A 25,628-nucleotide genomic window follows, 5' to 3' on the forward strand; every position below is an offset into this window, starting at 1 on the left:
AGAGACTTGAACCTAGAGTGGCTCCCAGGTGCCCAAGCCAAGGTCCCCAGTTAGTTCCTTGGGCAGCTGAGAATAGGGAACCTGAAATGACCCTATCCTATAGCAATACTGACGAATATCTTGCATATCATCATAGAACCTTCATCTGGTGATGGATGGAGATAGAGACAGAGACCCACACTGGAGCACTGGACTGAGCTCCCAAGGTTCAAATGAGAAGCAGTAACTTTATTTTTTATTTTGTTTTATTTTATTTTATTGAGGTATACATTTTTCTCTGTTCCCTTCTCTGCATCTCCCCTCCCCTTCAAACTTCTCCCAAGGTCCCCATGCAAACAATTTACTCAGGAGATCTTGTCTTTTTCTATGTCTCATGTAGATTAGATCCATATATGTCTCTCTGAGATGAAACCATTTGGTCAAGGGCTTTACTTTTTGGTTGGGAGACTTTTGATGACTGTTTCTATTTCTTTAGCAGTTATAGGTCTATTTAATTTGCTTATCTGGTCTTGATTTAATTTTGGTAAGTGATATTTATCCAGAAAATTGTCCATTTCCTCCTCTAAGTTTTCCAATTTTGTGGAGTACAGGTTTTCGAAATATGACCTGATGATTCTCTGAATATCCTCTGCATCTATTGTTATGTCCCCCTTTTCATTTCTGATTTTGTTAATTTGGATATTCTCTCTATGTGTGTTTTGGTTAGTTTGGATAAAGGTTTGTCTATTCTGTTGATTTTCTTGAAGAACCAACTCTTGGTGTCACTGATTCTTTGTATGATTTTATTTCTATTTTGTTGATTTCAGCTCTCAAATTGATTATTTCCTACTGTCTAGTTCTCTTGGGTAAGTTTGCTTCTTTTTGTTCTAAAGTTTTCAAATGATCTGTTAATTCACTAGTGTGGGATTTTTCCAACTTCTTTATGTAGACATTTAGTGCTATGAACTTTCCTCTTAACACTGCTTTCATTGTGTTCTATAAATTTGAGTATATTGTGTGGTCATTTTCATTGAATTTTAGGAAGTCTTTAATTTCTCTCTTCATTTCTTCCTTGATTCAGGTGAGCATTGTTTAATTCCCATGTGTTTGTGGGTTTTCTGAAAGTAATATTGCTGTTGAATTCTAGTTTTAAGCCATGATGACCTGATAAGATACATGGGGCTATTCCAATTTTTTTTTGTATTTGTTGATGTTTGTTTTGTTATCGAATATGTGGTCAATTTTTCAGAAATTGTGAGGTGCTGAGAACAAGGTATATTCTTTTATGTTTGGATGGAATATTCTATAGATGTCTGTTAAGTACATTTGAGTCATAATATCTGTTAGTTCCTTATTTCTCTGTTAATTTTTAGTCTGATGGACCCTTCCAGTGGTGAGAGGGGAGTGTTGAAGTCTCCCACTATTAGTGTGTGGGATTTAATGTATGATTTAAGCTTTAGAAGTGCTTCTTTTACATATGAGTGTACCCTTGTATTTGGGGCATAGATGTTCAATATTGAGATGTCCTATTGATGGATTTTTTTCTGTGACTAATATGAAATATCCTTCTTTGTCTCTTTTGATTTGTTTTAGTTTGAAGTCTATTTTGTTAGATATTAGGATATTAGGTTAGATATTAGGATAGTTATACCAGCTTGTTCCTTATGTCCATTTGATTGGAAAAATTTTTTCCCAACCCTTTACTCTGAGGTGATGTCTGTATTTGAGGTTGAGATGTGTTTCTTATGTGCAGAATAAGGATGGATTCTGTTTTAGTATCCAGCCTGTTAGCCTGTGTCTTTTTATAGGTAAGTTGAGTCCATTTATATTATGAGATATTAATGACCAGTGATTGCTATCTCCTGTTAATTTAGTTTTTGTTGTTAGTGATGTTAATTTGTGTGGTTTTTTTCCCTTCCTTGGGATTTGCTTCTGTGAGATAACCAATTGTCTGTGTTTTTGTTGATGTAGTCAACTTCCTTGGGTTGGAATTTTCCTTATAGTACTTTGTGTAGGGTTTGTGGCTAGGTAATGGTTCAATATGGTTCTGTCACAGAATATCTTGTTTTGTCCTTCCATGGTAATTGAAAGTTTTGCTGGGTGTAGTAGTCTGGGCTGGCATCCGTGGTCTCTTAATGTCTTCATAACACTTGACCTAGACCTTTTGACTTTCATTGTCTCCACTGAGAAGTCAGGTGTGATTCTGATAGGTCTGCCTTTATATGTTACTTGGCCTTTTTCCTTTGCAGCACTTAATAGTTTTTCTTTATTCTGTATTTTAGTGTTTTGATTATTATGTGGCAAGGGAACCTTTTTTTTTTTTTGATCTATTCTCTTTGGTGTTCTGTAAGCTTCTTGTATCTTCATAGGCATATCTTTCTTTAGGTTAGGAATAATTTCTTCTATGATTTTTTTTAAAATATATTTTCTGTGCTTTTGAGTTGAACTTCCCCTTCTTCTATAACTATTATTCTTATGTTTGGTCTTTCCACGGTGTCTCATATTTCCTGGATATTTTGTTAAGCTTTTGTTAGATTTAATGTTTTCTTTGACTGATGAGTCTATTTCCTCTAATGTGTCTTCAGCACTTGAGATTCTCTCTTCTATCTCTCATATTCTGCTGTTTATGCTTGTGTTTGTGGTTCCTGATCATTTTCTCATGATTTTTTTCTATAATTCCTTCAGCTTATATTTTCTTTATTTTCTCTATTTCAGTTTTCAAGTCTTGAATAGTTTCTTTTGTATGATTCATTGCTTTTTCTTAGTTTTCTTTAAGGGATTTATTTATGTTTTTCAATTTTTTTGTTTGTCTTTTCCTCCATTTCTTTGATGGAATTTCTCATTTCCTCTTTAAGGGCCTCAAATATTCTCCTGAACTTTTTAGGTCATTTTCTTCTTCATCATCCATATTTGGTTGTTCAAGTCTTTCTGTTGTAGGGTCACTAGATTTTACTGGTGTTGTGCTGTTCTTTGAGGAGTTGCAGGTGTTCTTACCTTGTCTACCCATCTTTTCTTCTAATTGGTGTAGTCGGGGCTGTCTGTGACTCTGGTGATCAGTCTTCCAGGTGCCAGTGGATCCAAGGCTCAGATGGTTGTTCCTCATGGTGCAGTCAGTGCCACGGTTCCAATCACCCCATTGGTCCCTTCCCCTTCCTTAAGGTTGCTCAGTGCTCCCAGAGTTTGCTCTGCTACCATGGAGCTTACTGTCTCAGGCCTGCTCTGGCCTAGGTTGCCATCTCAGAACTGTTTCTGTAAATGTCTCTGGTCTGAATCCACTCCTGCAGATGTCCCTGGCTTGGGATTGGTCCTGCAGGAGTACTGGCTCAGGCCTACTCCTTTGAAGGTCCCAGACTCTTTCCTGGACTCACAGAGGTCTCTGGTTCCTACCTACACCCTCATAGGTTCCAGACTCTTGCCTGAACCCAGAGAGGTCTCTGGCTCCAGCCCACTCCCTCAGGGCTTGCTCCCTTCTACCTGCTCCTGTGGAATTCACCGTGTCAGGTCTGCCCCAGCCTAGGTCAATGGCTCAGTCCTGCTGCTCTGGCCTAGGTCACTAGACCAGTCCTACTTCCGCAAATGTCCCTCGTATGAATCTGCTCCTGCTCCTGTGGAGTTCTCTGCCTCAGACCTGCTCTGGCCCAGGTCACTGGCTCAGTCCTGCTTCTGTGGAGTCTGCTGCTTCTGCTTAGTTTGGGTTTCTATTGCTGTGAGGAGATACCATGACCACAGCAACTCTTATGAAGGAAAACATTTCATTGGGGTGGCCTCACTTACAGTTCAGAGGTTCAATTCATTTTCATCATGGTAGGACATGGCAACATGTAGGCAGACATGGTGCTAGAGAAGGAGCTGAGACTCCTACATCTTTTTTTTTTTTCGAGACAGGGTTTCTCCACAGCTTTTGGTTCCTGTCCTGGAACTAGCTCTTGTAGACCAGGCTGGCCTCGAACTCACAGAGATCCACCTGCCTCTGCCTCCCGAGTGCTGGGATTAAAGGCGTGCGCCACCACCGCCCAGCTGGAGACTCCTACATCTTGATCCATAGGCAACAGGAAGTGAATTGTGTCACGGAGGCCTCAAAGACCACCTCTACAGTGACACCCATGGACCAACAAAACCATATCTATTCTAACAAAGTCATACCTTTTAATAGTGCACTTCCTTTGAGCTTCTGGGGGCCAATTACATTCAAACTACAGTAGTTACTTCATCTGAGTATTATAGTCCAATATATTCTCTTAGATCTTCCTAAGATGCTTACTCTGTTACAATAGTAAATTGTTCAATAAAACTAACAGATATAAACATGTAAATCTAATTCTCAAAATACTTTTAAAAGTGTTTTCTAAACTAGACCAGAATTTTAGTGGTTTCTAATTCATAAAACAGGTCTAACTAGTGAGCACCTTGAAAAAAACTAGTAATTTGCTTGCTAGTCATAAAATGGGTATCTACCAATCTATCATTGAAATAATCATCATTGTAGACCAGTTCTGCATCAAGTGCTCTCCAGTCTTCAAGATAATAAGTAAGCCATGACCCCAATGTCAAAGAATTCTGTTTAGTGGGACGACAATGGTATAAGTTAAAAAATAGTCACAACCCAAAATGTGTAATAGCAGAGAAAGGCATGAAAGGAATTTGGGGTCTTGTTGGTGGCTCACTGAAAGGTCCATGTGCCAAAATGCTCTTGCCCAAATCTGCCAAGATAAAGTACCATATTGACAAAGAATTACTCTTTCAGGATAATGAAAATCTTTCCAGAAACCCACATGCATTTTGATATTACTTATAAAAGACTTATTCCTCAACTTTTTTTACATTAAAATAATCACTCATTCTAATAAAAAAGGGGGTGGGCATGATACAAGATGTGAGGTTTTGGTGACAAGTTCAATGTTATTTTATGAGCTCAGTCCATCAAAGACTAATTTGGATGAAAAATGAGGTCATAAAGCCCAGAAAGTAGGCCAGGTTGGTGAGGTCTGAGTTCAGAGTGCTGGGCTCTTCCAGACCTCCATCAGGGCTCACAGCCAGCCTATCATTCATTATTCTAAAAATTGGGTCACAGATTAATCAACAGATGTTTATTGGGCCCACTTCTCTCATCTTGTGGGTTGTTTTTAAACATGGTTTTTGAAATCCAATCAAAATTACCTTCCTACCCTTTTACTAACATTTATTTAGAATTTTCTCCTGTCCTTTTGCCAGAAAGACAGCATACAAACACAAGAGAAAAAACCTGAAAGCTGAGGTTTCTGGCTACCAGCACATTAGAAATAAACTGCCCAGATAACTGTTTGCTGATTTTCTCCCTGATGTCTCCCATGTGGCCATGTCTCCTCCGTTCTCTTTAGACTGGTACCAGCCAACCTTGCACCTAATCTTCCTTTAATCACTCGTCAGTCTTGGTTCCATTGATGAGTTAAGCATATGAGGAAAAACGAAAGTGTTTAAAAGAGTAAAGCTTGACTAAAGCCAAATCATGACTCAGTGTCATTAACTATCAACAAAATTCAGACAGCAGCTAGGCTCCAGCTCCACGTCTGATTCTCCTAATCTCACTTCCCTACGATCAAAGAGTCATTTTCATCTCCTCAAGGCATTCACATCTGCCAAGATAAAGTACCATATTGACAAAGAATTGCTCTTTCAGGATAATGAAAATCTTTCCAGAAACCCACATGCATTTTGATATTACTTATAAAAGACTTATTCCTCAACTTTTTTTACATTAAAATAATCACTCATTCTAATAAAAAAGGGGGTGGGCATGATACAAGATGCAGAATGGTGTCTGCAGTTCAGTTGTTGCTAAGAGATACCATTGTTTTTCTGATGGACAAGTGAAAGGTAAGTTCGTGAAAGACATGTTTATTACTAATGAATACAGCATGGTTATATACATGAGAATTGAAGGATCCTTATACATACATAAAGTCTTAAATTTTATTTCTAATCAACTAATATTAAGACTATAAACATTCAAGAAAGTAGTATAGTAAAATGAATTTGATCACATGTTGGATAAACTGCCATAAATAAAATTAAAAAGAACAGTATGCCATTAACCATACTCAACATTAATTATGTATTAGGATATGCACATTACTATTTAGGAATCACCAAGTAGTTCAGACATATAATTATACCTGTCTCTTATAACATGATTTCTCCCCAACTATACCCTTAATTAATCCAAATATAAGAGAAAAAATTCAGGATTCATAATCATTTGGCCTAGGCTGTAGTACTAACTATGTAGTTGAGAGAAATGTTTTAGCCAAGGGCTTACTGTCATGGGGGGAGTGGCTTTACTTGTCTTATTGACTTAAGAACAGTCGCGTATTACAAAATGCATGAGTCAAAGAAATTTGCAGGCAAACTTTTACATCATCGACTATGCGATAAGACCCTCCCATCTCCCCACCTCCAGGAAGGGTACTTTGTGGGACACAATACTCTCAGTTTAAGGATTGTAACCTTTACATCATTCTTCTGTATTGACGGCACACTTGGGAACAGAATGAGCTAGAATACTGACTCACTGCAGCTGGGTTATTAATGAAGGCTGGCCCCACCTATTTCTACTGGGAATCATTGGAAACATTTTAAGGGGAAAAAACTGACCCATAATTTTTCTTGGCTAAAACCTTTCAATTTAATGAAGGTAAGTTAGTCTCCTAAGTCCCTGTTTTCTTATACTAAGTTGTTCATTCTTCCTATTCTAGTTTTTGCTGATCTCCTAATTAGTGAAACTTACAACAACCAATTTAAGAAAAATAAATGAACCAGGTATTTTATCTTGTGGCCATTGTATACCTGATCCAAAATAAATAATGAACTTTAGGACAGTTTTAGCAAACCTGAAGGTGTCCTCATAAATTGCTTGAATTAATGATGATCTTTTGCCTGGGTGCCTTTAAATTAATCATCATGATTATTTTGCCTTTACCTTCCCCACACTATTCATTCAAAATAACCATAGGTAAAAAGAGAAAAACTTCCATTTTTAATTGCAGTTTATAAAGTATGGACTTTTCCAAACTAGACAATTTTAAGAATATCTTAATTGCGCCAAAAGCATTATCCTGCTTGGGTAGGTGGGATTTCACCTAGACAACAGCATTACACAGAGAAGTAACAGATGAGGTCATTGGTGATGTGTGAGATCGGTAAGTGCTGTTTTCCAAATTCATACACCAGGAGCTACGGAAGATCCTAGGATTGCTTGAGACACAGTCCCACCTCGAAAGCCCTCAGGGAACATTAAGTAGTGACTTTGTCTGGTCAGTCCATCTGCAAAGTATGTCTGTCGTGTCGTTTATCTAACACTCACCCCTTCAATGCCCACACGATTCCCTTTGTCTAAGACTAAACGTCATTCGTGGGTACTACTCCCGAAAGCTTAAAGAATAGGGTATCACAGTCCTCTGCTTCTTCTATTGAACACTAACTTAAACTAAAAGCAACCTTGGGAAGGAAAGAGTTAATTTGACTTACAGGTTACAGTCTACCTTAAAGGGAAGCCAAGGCAAGAGCTTGAAGAAGAAGCACAAAGGAAAGTGCTTACTGGGTAGCTTCCTCTGGCTGCCTCAGCTACCTTTCCTGTGCCGCTTAACCCCACCCCCTGCCTAGGGATGCTATTGCCCACAGTGGGCTGGGCCTTCCTACATCAACTGGCAATCAAGTGGGCCAATCTGATGGATGTAGTTTCTTGATTTCACTCTTCTCAGGTGTGTCAAGTCGACGACAAAACTGTAGCCCATATCAGCATAGCTAACACCACTGTGGTCTCCATTGTTGTGCTCAGGGAGGCACAAAACTAGGCCACACATGCCAACAGCTAAAGATTGTTTAGTTCAGCAGTTTGCTCCAAAAGTCTAATTGTTATCTATGTGATGATTAGGTCATCAGTTTGCTAATTTTTATCTAGTCTAATTTTTATCTAGGTGAATATTTGACTATATTAAACTATACTAAAATTACTTCATCGTCTCCTCCATCCCCATTTGACTTTAACAAACATGCCACAAAGCAGTGACTTACTAAGCTTGACTCCTTTGTGTAATAGTCTCACCCTACGTTCTTAAGAGAAAGCCTAGACAGTTCTCAGAGAGGCACGGTCAGAACACTGCAGCCCCAGCTCATGGGTCTGGATTCAGGTTTTTGGCTTGACTCTGGTTTGTTTGTTTTTAAAATACTTCCCAAAATCAGAATTCACACCGATTTAAAATTCTTTAGCTACATCTCTTGATCTTCATAGAAATGAAATTTATCACAATTTTTGCTACATTCCAAAACCTTAAGCTGTGGCTGGCGGGGGGAGGGAGGAGATGGACAGAAAAAAGTCCTTAAGCTGCAGTGGGGATAGGAAGTATGTCCCACATTTATTTATTCTTCTTCAATAAAAACTCTTCTTCCATCCGTGTTCAAACTCCGAGTTAATGATATAGCAGAGGTAACGAGCCTTCTCCATCTCCCCCAAGCATCTGATTGGTGTCAGTAAATGGGCATTTCAGTTAAAACTCCTCCCTGCCGTGAGAAAATAAAGAATAGTTCATTGGAAAAGCAATAATGTGCTGAAATATATTTCTACTGTAGTGTATCACCACTACATGGCTCCTTCAGTAAACCACCCATGTTTCCTATGTTTTCTTAAAGGCTGTGTGTGTGTGTGTGTGTCTGTGTGCTTACACGCTAATTCTTTTTAAATTTCTACAAATGCCACAAGATTTTACTGAATCCCAAATTAATCCCATTAACATATTGTGGGGCCACGTGCTTGGTATCTGGGAAAACGGAGAATGGAAATGCTGTTTGGAGCATGTGCCTGAATGTTTTCAAGGCCACCTACTCCCTACCATTTCTTTTCCTTTTTTATTATTCTTTTAGTCTTTGGCAGTTCCACATACGGTACAATGTTTTGATCCTATTCACACACACACACACACACACACACACACACACACACACACACGCCACCCTCTCTTACCCACTCCTACCATCCCCTTCTTCACAACAGTGCCCCTCCCATTTTCATCCTTTCTTCTGTTTACGCGTGGGCCACTCTGTTGAGTTAGAATTGCTTGCAAGAGCATGAGTAGAAGGTTATTTACTGGAATGTGAGCAACTCTGCAGTGGTTACATCACTGAAGTGAATGACACCCCTCCCAAGGCAATCCTTAACTGCCCATAGTCCCTTAGGGGTGGGTGGGACCTCGTGGACCGTCCTCTCCTGTGGAGCGTCCCTCTTAGGGCTGTAGGGCCCGGATCCACTGTCCTTAGTCTCCGAGGCTATTCTTGTTTCATGGGCTTTTAAAATATACTTTAATGCTGTGCAGTCCACCAGAAGAAAACAAAGCCTGTAGTCATAATCCTTAATTAGGATGAATCCTTTCTTTCACTATCTTAATCTAAATCTGATACATTTTTATTTAGTTACTTATTTATTTGATAGGTTTGTAGCATGCAACCCAGGCTGGCCTCAGCCTTGCAAGTGCTGAAATTACAGGCTTGTATTTTCATACCCTTGGTGCGATGCATTTTTTAACTCAGGAAACACACTCAGGCCAGTGTCTCTGAGGGACTTAGAGAGGGTCTTGGGAAATAATACAACACACACATTTGAATTCTTTCTTCTGGCTACTACTAAAACGGACTGATGAGCCTTGTTCTGCTTGGCGCTGCAGGAAGGAGTGGGTGGGTGTTCTGGTTTGAAAGGCAACTCCTGCTACTGTTGCTCTGACAGCATTTAGCGAGGTGTCAGCACTTCTCAGAGAGACTTTTAGAAGCATTGCTACCATGAATATGAAATCTAAAAATCATCTCACTCAGTTTCTTTGTTGGCCGTGTGTCCTATCGGAAAGAGGCTCTGAGTGTCTGCTCAAGGCCTCAGCTGTGATCCTCACCCTAATTTTTTACAAAGACATATCGATTGCTCTGGCTTGGAAGCCATCCATGAGGAACCAGAAGGAGCAAATACCAACATCAAAGTGCAGTGTCACCCACCACAGTCAGCCACTGCCCATGGGGTCTCTTTACAGGCTAATTTATCTCTGTAAAGAGAGAATTACAGACACTTGCCCAAGAGATATGATTAAAACAAGTAGAAAGAGACAGAATGGAGCCTGAGGAAAGCAAGGGGCATATCTAATAAAATGTAGTCCAGAGCCCACTGAAGGTTTCTGTAGAGGAGCAGATGGAAGATTATGTTTAAGGATGGGAAATTTATGGATACGCCATAGAAACCCCCTATGGAAGATATTGTATAGCATCAAATTCCTGGTGAGATCTATGGTAGCAAGAGAGAAATGATAACCTAGCTCAAGGCTCTAGGCCAACATCAATGTGAGCTGGTTTTTAATCTTCTCTGCTACTTACTGCCAATATCATCTCTTAAATAAAAATCATCTCTCCAAGGTTTCCTTTTTCACAAGAGATAAATCTATCTCATGGAGCCATTTGAAGACTTAAATGAGGTAATCTCTGTGGACAAGCAAAAACTCTGACGAATTTAATAAAGGTTAGTTATTACCAAGACCCCTGTCACGTGGGCAGTAATTACTTGCTTACACTGGCAGCATTAGTTTATAGCAAACCACTAAGGCCCAGCATCACAGGGCTGTTGCAGTGCTTACATCATCTGATGCTCTCTCACGAAAGCCGCAAACTCAGGATCATTAGCATACAGTTCCAAAATCCTCATTCTCTCTTGAATTTCCTTGAATAAAGAAAAAAAGGAAGGCTATAATTGCATCAGAAAAACCCCAGCTGCCTTTTAAAGGGTATCCAACTATTATAAGGAATTGTGAATTTCTGGGATACCCAAGAAAGAGCTGAAGAAAGAATCCTCCCCTGTTTAGCAAAACAGAAGGCTCCACCTATAGAGTTCTAGATACACTATGAACGAAGACTGGCCATGTACCACAGTGGTGAGCACTTGCTTAGCAGGCACAAGGCCTTGGGTTTAAGTCCCAGCACCACCGAAAAGAAAGGAAAACTATTTCTGCATAGATCCTATGTAAACCGCCCTAACTCTAGCATCTATTCCTAAGAGAGGAATGAAGAAAGCATAGAGAATTTTCTAATTGCGGAAAAGTAAGTTACTGGGTAGGGAGTAAGGACCAGCTCAAAATTTCATACCCCCTGCATACTCTGGGAAACACCATCAGGTAATAACTAACCTAAATATTCTTCATTATCTCTTCAGGCCTGTGCATATGCACACCCGCACACACACATGCTCACACAGACCAGCCCTGTGCATATGCACACACGCCCACACACATGCGGTGATGGAAATGGAAGTCTCCTACCTCTTTGGAAAGGTCACTGCTCTCATACATCTGTCTGATTTCTTCTCTGCTCAGCCCCCCAAGCACCTCTTCACTAGCTGAGCTATAGAACGGTCGATGGCTATAGGGCCTCTCATACTGCTCACATCCAGCCAGGTGGCTTTCGTATGCAGGGTTGTACTTCATAGCAGTCTCCACAGACGACAGGCTGTCGGGCTGGCTGCTGGAGCCACGGGAAGAAACGCATGATTGATTCAAGAGCTCCCCTGGATGCTCAACTATGTGAAAGGCTATTTTTCTGGGACAAGGTTTCTGTTAGGGAAAAGGCAGTGGACATAGATGTGGGCTCAGGGGAACTATGAGACAGGTCTAGATGAGTCTCAGGTGTCTCGACTACACCGTTTCACTCATGAGATTTCCCCACAGTATCTGACACATATTGGTTGGCAACTACATCTGCCAGTGAATAGTATTTCATTAAATAAACACAGCTCCATCATTTCCAGAGCAACATCTATGAGATAATCATATGTAACCACATAGAAAGTTCTCACAAAAACTCAAATACTGGAGGACCAAAAGCCCTGGGCCTCATTTGAATTCAATTCAATTCAGTTTGAATTTGCTGAGCAGAGACTATGTGCCATGACATCTCTAAATGCTGATGAGCCAAAGAATTCATTGGCCTTTGCCCTAAATAAGATCTCAGTCTGTTGAAAATTCAGCTTAAGAGTGATGGACGTCTGTCTTAGTGCTCTCAGAAGGGGTGTCCCTTAGCTAGGACAGAGGCAGGGGAGACTGACCTAAAATAACTCTTGTGGACTCTAGCAGTACACCAAGACATTCACATGGGCCTCCTTGACCTGGCTCATGTTCCCTCACTAGTACAAAGAGACCCACCCATTCCCTGCAAAGGGACTTTCTTCTCTCCCACTGTCACGATAGTCACCAAACTCTCAAGACTCTCTAGTTCAGTCCTCATCCAGGCCTCTCAGAATCTTATTCACAGACTACCTAGATGTCTTCCGGTGTTTCCTTCAACTTCGCAGCTCTCTGTCTCCACCCAGCTCTCTGCCCAGTATTTGGTACATAGTAAACAATTAGTAAACAGGCATCCAGTCCCATTAGGAAGCTCTTTCCTTATTTACCTGGTGGGCCTCTGCCTTTCTCTCCTGATATTATGAGCCTGAAGTGTCTTCACAGTGAAGAAGACGACAGCAGAAACCACAAGGAGAAGGCTAACCACAGAGGCTATGGTGATGCCTATGACAAAGGGCTCAGATACAAACTCCTCACAGTGTTGGCCTCGATACCACCAGTTCGAACCAACCCGGCATCTGTAAAAAACAGTCACCAAACTCAAGATCTGAATCACTTTGCTCTAAATGACAAATTCAATGGAATGGAAAAGGTAGATATATAAATTCTGATCATGTGCATCTTCATTAAAGACTTGAAGGAAGTGCTGGGCTATAGGCCAGTAGTAGTGTGTTTGCCTACTGCACATAAAACCCTGGGTTCCATTCCCAGCAGACATACAAGTTAAATGAGCCTCTGATCAAAGTCAATGTACAATGCTGGACATAGACCAGCAGATCCTGAACAAGTCTTTTTAAATGGCTGGTTAAAATATGAAAGGCTTAAAGAAATATCACATTCAACCTTCTCATTTACAGACGACAAAAGTACACACCCAGGAAGAAAGGTGACTGTCCCTCAATTACTAGTAGCTTCTAGAATGCAGTTTTAACACCTCACCTGTCCCTGACCACCCTAAGGAGAGTCTCAAAGTTTTAAATCAACAGACTTGCACTAAAATGTCTTCAATCTCCAAAACAGTAAGGAAATCACTACTTTGTAAAATAATGTTAATTTTCCTGGCCATTAAGAAGCTGTAATTGTCACTAGTCTCCTAGTTAAACCTTACACTTTTTGTATAAAAGCATTGAATCACCTCCAGCTATTTTCTCTATCTGGAGTGTCTATACCAATGTTTACATTCATACATTAGCATCTTATTTATGTTCCTCCTGATTATTCCCAGAATTCCCTCCTCTTTCAGCTGTGCATCTGTGGTTATGTGTGACTAGGAAGTCAGTATGTTTGGATTTTTTGTTTGTTTTTGTTTCTTTCCAGGCAGGGGTCAGAAAAGGGTCATTGATCTATTTGGGTTGCGTGTCTGTGGTTTCCTCAGAGGTTCTGCCTTTACAAACAGATCTCAAGCTTGATGTGGGAGTTCCCTCTGTGTGCTGTGATTATCATTAATGAATAAAGAAACTGCTTTGGACCTATAGCAAGGCAGAACTTAAGTATCCAGGGAAAGCTAGGCTGAATTCTGGGAGGAAGAAGGGTAGAGTTAGAGAGAGATGCCATGGAACTGCCAGAGTCAGACCTGGCAAAAGTTTGCTGGTAAGCCACTGCTATGTGGCAGTACACAGATGAATGGAGATGGGTTAAACCAAGATATAAGAGTTAGCCAATTAGAAGTTAGAGCTAATGGGCCAAGCAGTGTTTTAATTAATACAGTTTCTGTGTGGTTATTTCAGGGCTAAGCTAGCTGGGCAGCCAGGAAACAACAAGCAGCCTCCTCCTACACAGACTCAAGGAAAATACATTTGCCGTCACTTTGAAAACCTTACTCTCTGTGCTACTTTAGTCTTATTCAGTATGCTAAAAGGAACACAAAGTCATTAAGAGCTGGAAAGATGGCTCTTGACCAGTTAAAAACACTTGACAGTTAAAAACTCTCATGGAGGACTAGGATTTGGTTCCTAGAATCCACATGTCAGTTCATAACTACCTGTAACTCCAGTTCCAGGGGATGTAACACCTTTTGACTTATGTGGGCACCAGACATGTATACGATACATATATTTGAAGGCAGGAAAACACTCATACACATAAAATAAACAAATCAAAGAATAAATTATTTTGCACGTAGAGTGTTGATCTTACATATAAATCTTACCTAAAGAATGATGGTCTCATCATCATAGCAGCCTACAAAGATCTCCAGATAATCCAAGTACTCTCAGTAGGACACATTCAAAAAATAAGTTTACAACTTCCTAACAGCGTAAAAGCACCCTCATGAGTATTATGTGATTCAGGCCTATTGAATGACCCAGTCTTCATATGATAATCAGACAGTGTCCATCTAATTGCCAGACATAATAAAGTGGTGGCGCACGCCTTTAATCCCAGCACTTGGGAGGCAGAGGCAGGTGGATCTCTGTGAGTTCGAGACCAGCCTGGCCTACAAGAGCTAGTTCCAGGACAGGCTCCAAAACCACAGAGAAACCCTGTCTCGAAAAAGCAAATATATATATATATATATATCCTTGAAAGCCAAAATCTCTAATTGCAACATACCTACAAATGGCCCCATGCCCAGGCATAATGTCACACTTTCCATCATTCAAGCAGAAGTCAGGCTGTAGATCACAAAGACTTTGACAGGGCAGTTCATCCACACTCAGGTACCCAGGGTAGCATTTACATTTTGCTTCTCCACTCCATGGATTTACCAAACATTCAGAAAATTCATTACAGGCTTGAAATTTGCAAGGGTTAGCATCATCACCTAAAGCATCGAAAGAATCAGAGAACACGAGGAAAATCAAAGTTCAGGAGCTAAGGTATGTGAAGAAAGTTCTTCCCTCAAACCACCATAGGAAAAATCCCAACCTGCATCATCATAATACACCATCACCTCTACACACACTGTTGTGTGCCTGCCCCACGCGGAACTCATGGGATAAGAAGAGAGTCTAGAAAATATGGTGATATTCTAGGTGGGGATAGCCTAGATCAGCATTGGGAGTGGTTGAGATTTGCAGGAACTACTGATAGAAAAGGAAATCATCCCTGTGCCTCCTCAGGCCATTCTGAACAATATTTTGTCTTCAGTAACTTACTCTTTCACGGACTGGGTAAGAGATGAGGACAAAAAATAATTAGGAAAATAAAACCAGTCAAAAGTAATGTAAGATATTAACTATGGATGGATCTACCATGGTCCCTCCATATTTTCTTCCATAGTGAACAGCAAGGGGTAAACAGCAAATGGGAAAATAACAGCAGAGATATTGAAAATAGAGCTAATAGCTAGAAATTATCATAGACATATATGTGAGAAAGTATGAAGTTTATCTACAAAGGATCAAAAATTAGTAGTCTCTTCATTTCCAGAAAAATTAGTATCATTTTTTTAATCAGTAAATGTTTTTACTGTTCTGGAACTTACAGATGATATATAGAAAATCTTATCTAACCCACACAGGCAGTTTGTATAAGAGACTACACATCAGGATCCCACTGTGCATTCCCTGGGCATCCGCCTCATAGCCTAGTAATTATCTAGTTACTTTGTAATCATAAAACAATCTAATTCTGAGCCATAATTAAAAATAGAAGCATATACAATAGGTGTTGCATATAGTCTCCCTTTATTAATAAAAGCAAAAGGCCGGGCGGTGGTGGCGCACGCCTTTAATCCCACCACTCGGGAGGCAGAGGCAGGCGGATCTCTGTGAGTTCGAGGCCGGCCTGGTCTACAGAGCTAGTTCCAGGACAGGCTCCAAAGCTACAGAGAAACCCTGTCTCGAAAAACCAAAAAATAAATAAATAAATAAATAAATAAATACATGCAAATATTTTGGAGACACCAAGTGTGAAAAAGTTAGGTAAAATACAAGTTGCGCTTACCTAAGCCAAAGTTGACATAAAGCAACAATAATAATTTAAAATATACATGTAGTAGAGCAATTCTATCTGAAAATTTTAAACTTTGTGACTACTTTATGGGTGTAGGAGGAAGAAGATAATAGACTCTCTTTTCTATAGAGTAGACACTATGAGGCAATGTGCTTATCTATTGTAATCCTTTTTAAAAAGAAGTTGACTAGGAGTTAAATATATAGCTCAGTGGCTGGGCACCAGCCTGACATGTTTGAGGCCCAGGGTTTGAACTCCAGAACTGTGAAAGTGGAAGGAGAGAGCCATCACAATAACAACAATGAGTCATAGTGCTCATAAATAGAGAGCTAGTCAAATCCTCTTACCTATTGTTTAGACCTGAGGCACACCTTATTAGCTATATAGGCCGGGTAATAGAAGGCCCATATAATACATGAGCAACTTAGAGTTCACATGGTTTGTTTAGGGCCATGCAAATGATAAACGATGAAGTGAAGGCAAACATTCTTGCCTTACAAATTATAATTAATTGCTTCTTCCACATACCACACAGCAAAGACTGTGCAAACAGCCTCAGAGAGCTCATGTAACAAGAGATGTGAATATTGGAAGATTAGCTAAATCATTTTCCCATTTGCAATGAATAACGATCCTTCAAAGATTTCAAGGGAAAGAAGGCTTGCATTTTCCCCCAGCTTAGAAAAAAGTAGGTCTCATTTTCAAACAAGTTTGGGAATAAAGGGACGACAGAAATATGATGCTAGACATTCCACCTGACTCCTACTCAAAAACACCATCCCCTGGTGTGTAGAAGGGAAAAATAAAACAAAATTTGAGGTTCCAGTGGTCTTCTCTGCTTCAAGTTCTTCCAAATAAAAACAGTGGTTTATTTTGGGAATATTCTCTCGGGTACTTAGAGTACTGTGCTATGTTTCGGCTAAGTGCTTACTACAACAGACACACGTCCTCATGGAAATTTCAGCTGGGAAATGGTTGTTAAGCACTGTCCACACAAGATAACACTATAAAAGTGTGCTACATTCTACAGAGAAATGACCATAGTGTTATAAGAAGACTAACTCCAGGGTGGAGTATGGGGATTTCTAGTAGCAACATTTGAACCAAGGCCTAAACTAATTGGGAAATAATTTGGCAAAGGGGGTAGTAATAAGCAAAACCTCTAAGGCCACAGAAAGATCTGGGTGTCTGAGGACCTGAAACACACAATCTGACTGGACTATGGTCGGCCAAAGGTTAGATCACTGAGTATACTAGGAAGAAAGAGGGGGTTGAATCATGCAGCCATTGATACACATAAAGCAGCCATGTAAGATCATCTAAAAGCTGATTTACAGAGTATTAGGGCTGCTGTCTGGAGGAGCTAGAGAAGTGAAAGAAGTAGTCAATTTGAGATATGGTGTTCATTTGGATAGGCTAGTAACCTTGGCAACAGAGATAAGAGCCTGGTTTGGGGATATTTTATAACTCAGTATTAGTGTAAGTTTGGTGAACAGCTTAACGTTGCGGTGATGGGAACTACCAAACCAAGAGTGACTTCCCAGATTTTCCTACGTTTCTGGTTGAGACTGAGAAGCATAGATTAAATGAAGAGTAGAAGGATGCACAAAGTATGAATTCGCTCTTAAATACTTTCAATTTAGTATACGTAGAATATGGACTCCAGCAGGGCTTGTCCAGCAATTAAATAATACGTCTCAGAGAAGCCTGATCAGTACAGAGAAACATGGAGTTCAGTAAAGCAAGGCCTGGTGATTTGAGACTCAGGGCTGTAATCCCAACTGCTTGGAAGGATGAGACAAGGGGTTGCAAATTTATGGCCTGCTTATCCTGCAGAGGTAATTCAAAGCCAGCCTGGACAACTTTGGTGAGCTGTCTCAAAACAAAAACAGATGGCTGAGGATGTAGCTCAGTGGTGGTTTGTCTAGCATGTGGAAGCCCTAAGTTCAACAACCACACACAAAAATGCAGAGATACTGGTACAAAACTGAAAAGGAATCAATATAGAAACTTAAAGTGTTTATCTATATATCATCTATTGAAAGAAGAAAGGGCATATTTAGGGTCATAGCAACACAGAGACAAAGCAAAAGCAGAGTGAGTGAGAGACCTGGAAAGAATGTGTAGAAAAAGGCCTGGGAGGTAAACACCATGGTTGTTTTGTAAATCTTTGTAAGCAACCATTGTCTCCTCGACATGTCCCTTGAAACACTTATTGCACTAATTTTCAAGACCATGTCTGATGCAGTACTTTTTTCTTCCTGTAAGTATCAGATTTACTTTGACTCAATGAAAAAGAAAACACACAAGAACAGTTGCTGGATTCTACTAAGAAGCCTCAGATGATAGGCACTATGGTTACCTGATTCCACATCCAGGGAGTACTTATCAATATCCAAGTTCATGGTTTGGTAGGCAGTAGTACAAAATTCTTCCAGAATCATATACATGGCATTGTTGACGTCTGGAGGGACAGACTCAGCGAACTTCACTCGGCTGTTCACCACGATGCTGCCATTTCTGAAGTTCAGGATTTCTAAGTTCCGGAACCCTGACAGATTCGACTGAAGATAGGGAACCAACTGGAAATGACAAAACGATCATGATTACTGCCAATACTTGACGTTTAGTTGGATGCACACCAGAAAGGCAATAAAACATACAAAAGCAAACAAAAAGAATGTGTGAGTTTTTTTTTCTTTTTAGTATGTATTCGACAAAATATAAAACCTCCTGTCCCTGCAGGAGAAAGTATCCAATTTTCTTCATCTATACAACTGGATTTAACAGCATACACATGTTATATGTACATACATATCGTGCATGACTGCTCCCCATGTCCTATGCATATACAAATAAGACATACACACAGAAGAGGCCTATTTGGGAAGATGAGGTAGACTAGAGAGAGGGTGATGAAAGACAGGGAATGGAATGTAAGATTGAGTGTGAACAAAATATAATGATATGTATATATAAAATGCCATAAGGTTTTCATAAAATTTCATAAAATAAAGGTTTTCATTTATTTTATAGAGCAACTAAAAAAACAATAAATAGGAATGTTTTAATTGTATAAATTATGAATATCATGATATCTTCATGATGCATTTATAAACTTTATGTAACTCATAAACCATTCTAGATGCTTAGAGTTTATTCCCTCTGTTTTGCTGAAGGGCCCCAACAATGAAGATGTGAACAATATCAACACCCACAAAAGATGGGTCTCACAGTGAGTTTGAGATTTCCTTTCATATTTTATTTCGGTCACAGAATCCCTGCCATATAATCTTCAGCATCTAACCTCACATCACTCTAATGCCATGCTTCCAGTTCTTGAATTCACCTGTCTTATTGTTCGCCTATCAGCCAAAGCCATGGTGCTGCCTGGTAAGAGGAAATGAATGCCTATGGAAAAGCACTTGTCTGGACTCTGACTTAGTGTGCTGAGGATAGGAAGGGATTCACATAACATTCACTAATACTCATGTTTTACAATCTATGCTTACCAGTTCTAAGAACCTTTGCTCCAGGGCTTTATATTCCAAAGAGTTTTTATTAAACAAGTCTTCTGAAAACATCATGTTTGTCACTCGGAGGCTAAAGAACACCACCAATGTTCCTGCGGTCTGGGTGTGACTCAAGTCACCTCCTTTTGTGGGCTGAGCCACAATAGGCATCTCTGTGTAGCGAACATTTGTAGACATTTCCACATAGCTACCAACCTTGCCATTTTGTTCTGGTGTTAGCTCAGGCTGATAGTAATCTGTGCCTACCCGATCTAGTTCTAATGAAATATCCTGTACGCCCATTATTACTTCATCTTCTAGCTGGGTGGAGCTGGCTGTTGGAGGCAATTCAGTAGACTGTGTCATGGAAGCTTTCAACCAGAGCCTGTCAGTGCTCCCTCGGGTACTTGCCAATGTGTCTCTGGACAATTTCCCTGAGGACGAAGTTCGTGTCCAAACTATATCTGATTCTGGCAATACGGTCCACACAGGTTGCATATCTGGTTTCTCCACCGAAATTTCACCGCGAAGCCCTTCATGACTGGACGGCTCTGCTTGCCCCATATCTTCCTTTGGAACGGTATTCACTCCCTCTGTTTGCTCAGTGGAAGCAGAGGTTGTTAGAGCTGCCAGCAAAGAGGATGCTTTGGTCGCTGAGTAAGAATCAGTGTCTGGTGCATCTGATGTGTACTTAGGAAAAAACAGAGATGTGGCCTGAGTTGCAGACTCTACCAAGATGGGTAGAGTAAATCCACCAAGGGGTTCTTCCTCTGCAAAACTGGTGGATCTATCACCATCTCTATGTTCTGTGGAATCTACTCTACCATCTATATGTAATTTTTCTAAACCTTCAGTTGACAAGAGTACATACTCATCTTCAGGCCACGACTGTGACAGTGTTTCAGTGGTCTTCTCTGCTGAAGTCTCACTCTGTGGCCAAGTGATCACATCCACATTTTTCCCAGACCCAGAGCCCAAACCACTTTCAAAAATGAACTCGTTTTCTTCGGAGGTGTCTGGAAACCATGGGCTCGCATCCAGTCGGTCTGCGACTTTGGAAGTCAAGGAATCCAAGCTAGAAGATGCAGTTGTGTCTTTAACAAGGTCTTCTATGACAGAAGAGGTCAGATGTGGTGAAGGTGTCAAGAGAGTCATGCCAGAGTCTTCCATGGGTGGTACTGTTTCTTTTGGCACAGGTTTAACTAATGAGCTTGAAGGCACTACATCCATAGAAGCATCTTCTGGTTCTTCAATATTGGCTAATCCTAAAAAAAAAAAAGGGGTTTTCTGTTAGTTAATCTACAAAATGAAACCCTGTTCTCCAATAAAACTAGTTACCTATTTTCTCCAGTTACCAGGGACAATTCTGACCTTTAATATCTATACTGTGGGAAGATGCGATCAAAAATTCATAGTGCAGGATGAGAATTCATGAACATAACCCACTTCTCTGAGCTGAAGATTTAATTATTGAAACAATCCTCAAGCACTTGCCTCTTTGTTCAATGGAAATAAAGCATTAACCATATTGAAAAACACAGATTGAATTCACTGGAAATTTATGGAGAATTTTTTCTTGGTCTTATATTTCTCTCTTATGTTTATTGTCTTTATCCTTTATATTTCCCTCATGTTCAAAATTCTAGACCCATTATTTATATCTTTATTCATTTTCTCTTTCACACAGTCTATCCCACAACATTCAGAGCAATTGTTCTCAACCTTCTTATTGCTGTGACCCTTTAATATAGTTCCTGATGTTGTGGTTGCCCCCAACCATAAAATTATTTTCATTGCTACTTCATAACTGCCATTTTGCTATGATTATGAACTGTAATGTAAATATCCATGCTTTTTAATGGTCTTAGGTGACCTCTGGGAAAGGATCATTGTCACAACCTTCATACTGAGAACCACTGATCTAGAGGATTAACTATTTTGTTTCCACCTCTATTGCTCTGTGACTTTCCTAGTTTATATTCTCCACAATATTACTATAACCTAAACTCCTTAGAGCTTCTCCCATAATCTCATTAGAACTGGAATAATCTTCTTTGATGTAGTTCACTATATTCAAGCAGGCAGAGTTCTTTGTTAGTAATAGGTACAGTAATTTAATTACATATCCTTCAATATGACCTTCAAAATATCTTGCAATTGATCTCCACCCTACTTCCCCAAGTCCATTTCTTAAGATACAGTGATTTTTACTTTCCAGTCTGACTACTTAAATCTGTTTTTTCTTCTCAGGCACATTTCCCAAGACATTTTCTCCCTAAGGGATGCTACCTTGTTTTCCGCTCCACTAGAATCTCTCTAAAGCCCTTGCCCCCCAAGTTAGAAGACAATTATGAAAAGTGATTCAAGTTTCTCACCATCTTCTAATATGGAGGCTCCAGAAGTCCTTCCCTCAGAAGCCACAGGCAAGCCCATCTCAAGCACTGCTGGGGTAACAGAATGAAGAGTCAAGAGGCTACCCTCTAAAACCTCCAGGGAAGAACTGAGGACCACCTTCGAGGGAGAGGCTAATTTAGATGTAGACCCTGAATCACCCAGAGCAGTTGCTGCCCGGAGTTCCCTGTCAGTGGCTGGGGGAGGACCAGAGCTGAAACCAGGTGGCGAGATACTGGTGGTGGTGGACTCATCTGCTGAGGGCCATTCAGCTTGAAGGGTGTTATCCTGGGGAGGGAGAAAAAGGCTACATCACATCAGAGAGAAAAGAACCACATGGAAAGGAAATACTGGGTGGGAGGAACACAAGAGTCCTTGAAGGATGTAGTCTGGGATCGAATCCCAGTTCAGCAAGCTACTAGTCTGAAAATCTACAGAGAACCCACATAGCCTCTAAAAATCACCTGCAACAGGGCCAGGTGAAACACCATAGTTAGAAGACCCAAAACAAAGTGAACACTTGAGAGAGAGCTCTGTTTCTCTGGCTTTGGGTGTTTCGTTTCCTTCTGTCTTTTTGGCATAAATGACTTTAAATACAAAGAAGTTAGCAATATTTATATAACTTTCTTGGCACAGACCTCAACATACTACCCACAACAGGAAGAAATAATTAACAATTTTATCCATCATTTTGAAAGATGTTTAATTAGAGGTCTTTATTTTTTCTGAAAAATGTCACCGTATTGCGATGTGGACTGTTGTCTCAAATAAAAGGACATACTTATGAAGTTGCTGCATGCCTCAAATGCACTTTTCTCTTTCTCCAAACTTTATATTAACATTTGGCTTTAGAAATAGAAAGTAGACAGAAATACAACCCTTGAATGTGCTAATTATTTAATCTAATGAAAGCTACTCTATGTAAAAAAAAATTAATTGATGAAATTGTTAATAGGTCAAAGAGTCATAATGCAGTGGTAGTTTGTGTATTTTAATCTATGTTAGACATTAGCCTGGCATATAATATTCCTCTTTTTTAAGATTTCTTTGTTTTTAGTTCACATGAATGAATATTTTGCACCGCATGGATGCCTGGTCCCATAGAGGCCAGGAGAAGGCACTGGATACCCAAGAACTGGAGTTAGAGATGGTTGTAGCAGCCATGTGGATGCTGGGACTCAAACCCAGGTCCCCGGGGAAGGTAGCAAGTGCTCTTAACTGCTAAACCATCTCTCCCATCTCCGGAGTCCAATATTCTAATAAGCTGAGTTAGCTGAAGTAAAATGTACGGTACAAGTGAAAATGCATGTGTGTGAAGAAGGAAGCGGAAGGCCATCCTCAAATGATGAGGTGCAACAGCAAACAAGGTAGGGAGGAAGTGAAAGATTCCAAGACAGGGAGAAAAACACCCTCCTAGGGGCTCTCCAACAGGTGTGAGCCTGAAGAGAGGAAGACTGGTCATAGAGCGGATGGAGCTCATCAGACAGACAGCGTTCAGCACTCACATAGTCAACAGTAGCATTTTGGGAGTCTGGGACCATGGGTAGCACAGTTAGTCTTGTATAACTGTGCAGTGTAAGTGACTTGCAATTGCTGACCTGTATGCAAGGTAACCTGTGTAACTCAGCACCACATAGACACACAAAGCTTCCCTGGATTTTGCCTTAAAATCTGAATGGATTTGAAGAAGACAGTAAAAGTTTAATTAATAAACAATAGGATAATGAATTGCAATCCTGAATATGAAAGAAAAAGGAAGTCAAGGAACTATATTAACTCGTGAAAGGCTCAGGGAGTTTACCAACCCAGTCTTCAGGAATGGGAGGAGAGCGGAGTATGCACATGTATGTCAACATATAGATGTATCAATTTTAAACCTAGGAAGACTCTAGAATCAGGTAATCCAATCATGCCTTGTGTGTTACAGGTAAAGAGATGTTCATAGGAGTTAAATGGCCAAAACAATGACAGAAAAAAAAAAGAAGAAAAAAAAAAAGAGGAACCACCAGAATTTAAAGCCATGGCTCTGGGTTTCCCAGTACTGCTGTTTCTCCCACTCGAACTTAGATGGGTGATTTCTTTATTGTATCAATAGATACTTCTAGTAACAAATTCAACTCACAAATTCTTTTTAATTCAGCATTTAATGTTACACTGGTCAGTTTCACTGGTTCTGATTTCCATGTGAAAAACTTTCTAGTTCTGAAGAAATAGTGAAAAACAAGTGATTTTCATAACTGGGATGCCAGGAGCTTCCAAATTTAATCTTCCCACCTCTCAAGAAGTCTAAAATGTTAATCTTGGTAACAAATGTCACTGCTCTAACAAAGTAAAACATTACAGATAGGAAGCAAGCAATAACTTTTTATTTGAAGTCAATAATGGTTATGTCTTATTGCCACTCATCAACATTACAATGTCTAACTCTTTCATGTTCCCATAAATACTAAAAGCTAACAAATCAACTGGGTTTTATAGATGTGGTGAATAAAATAGTGGCACCAGAGGCTAGGAAATGTAGGAGAAGCAGGGATCTAAAGATCGAGGTTCATGGTATAAAATCACAGTTAGAGAGAAAAGATCTAGTACTCTATAGTATGGCAGAACGACTATAGTTAACCAATAACCTGTGGCCCATTTCAAATAGCTAAGGTCAATTATCTCCAACATATATAATGATGATAAATATTTGGTCATAGATGACCAGTTACCCTTATTTGATCATGTCACATGCTGACAAAAACTCACATTTACTCCACACACATACATGATATTATGTATTAATAATTTTTTTACATACTCTAGCATTCTTAAATGGTTCCTTAATTTCCTGCAGCTGTCACTCTCATAAAGAGTTTGTCTGCAGGGACAATGGAGCACCACAACGTAACTAAATGATAAGGCCAGTTAGTCAGTGCTTGCCATCCTTGACAGCCACAGCAACACTCTGACAACTTTGGGACAGAGGGGAATGGGGACTTCATGGGATCAGTTAGTCCTAGTTCTCAAAAGAAGATAAAAATCTGAATTCTTATGTAAAAAAAACCTAATGTTTAGACACTAACTTTTTAAAATTAGTTTCAAAATACATGTCCCATTCTGAATCCAGCTAAATGGTACCAACTAGCAACCTCTGGCTGATAGAGAAAATCTTGTCTTTTCACTGTATGTGTGTGTGTGTCTGTGTGTGGTGTGTGTGTGTGTGTGTGTGTGTGAGTGTATATGTGTGTGGTGTGTGTGTGTGTGTGTTTGTGTGTGTGTGTGTATACATGGGCATGTGTTTGGGGCTGGGGATACGTGAGATGTGGAGTCTAGAAGCTGATGCTACATATATTCTTCTTTCACTCTCTATCTTAGTTTGTGAGACAGGGTTTCTCATTCACCAACAATCTAGATTAACGAGCTCTGGGGACCCTGTTGCACCCCTGTTCTAGCACTAGTGTGGCAGATGAGCACTGCCACACCCACTTTTATGTGGATGCTGGGAATGTGAACAAAGTTTTTCATGTCCGAGTGGCAGGCCCTTTATAGACTGGCCTCTATGGTCATCCCCAAAATCTTTAATTCGTGTTTGTAAACTACCATCACAGCTCGCCTACTGTTAGAGAGGTCCCGGGATGATGGGATTAGAAGCTGCGCTGTAGGTAGCCTTGCGTCTACATTCTGGATGGACTGCAGGTAAGGAGCTATTGAGATGGGGACAGATAGGGCAGAGATTTCTCCATCTTGTACT

General features: G+C 40.0%; 1 protein-coding gene across 1 annotated transcript in view; it reads right to left on the bottom strand.

The window, feature by feature from the left end:
* Positions 1–10,615: 10,615 nt before the first annotated feature.
* Positions 10,616–25,628, bottom strand: part of Impg2 (interphotoreceptor matrix proteoglycan 2) — a 63,128-nt gene continuing 48,115 nt past the window's right edge. The window contains exons 13-19 of the mRNA XM_041673486.1: positions 21,880–22,183; positions 19,505–20,769; positions 18,355–18,574; positions 14,649–14,859; positions 12,425–12,613; positions 11,298–11,499; positions 10,616–10,702 (exon numbers count right to left, since the gene is read on the bottom strand). Coding sequence (XP_041529420.1) covers positions 10,616–10,702; positions 11,298–11,499; positions 12,425–12,613; positions 14,649–14,859; positions 18,355–18,574; positions 19,505–20,769; positions 21,880–22,183 — 2,478 coding nt within the window. The remainder of the gene's footprint in view (positions 10,703–11,297; positions 11,500–12,424; positions 12,614–14,648; positions 14,860–18,354; positions 18,575–19,504; positions 20,770–21,879; positions 22,184–25,628) is intronic.

This window comes from Microtus oregoni, unplaced genomic scaffold (assembly GCF_018167655.1).
Source record: "Microtus oregoni isolate MIOR12 unplaced genomic scaffold, Mior012 000023F_ref0000262, whole genome shotgun sequence".
Taxonomy (NCBI): domain Eukaryota; kingdom Metazoa; phylum Chordata; class Mammalia; order Rodentia; family Cricetidae; genus Microtus; species Microtus oregoni.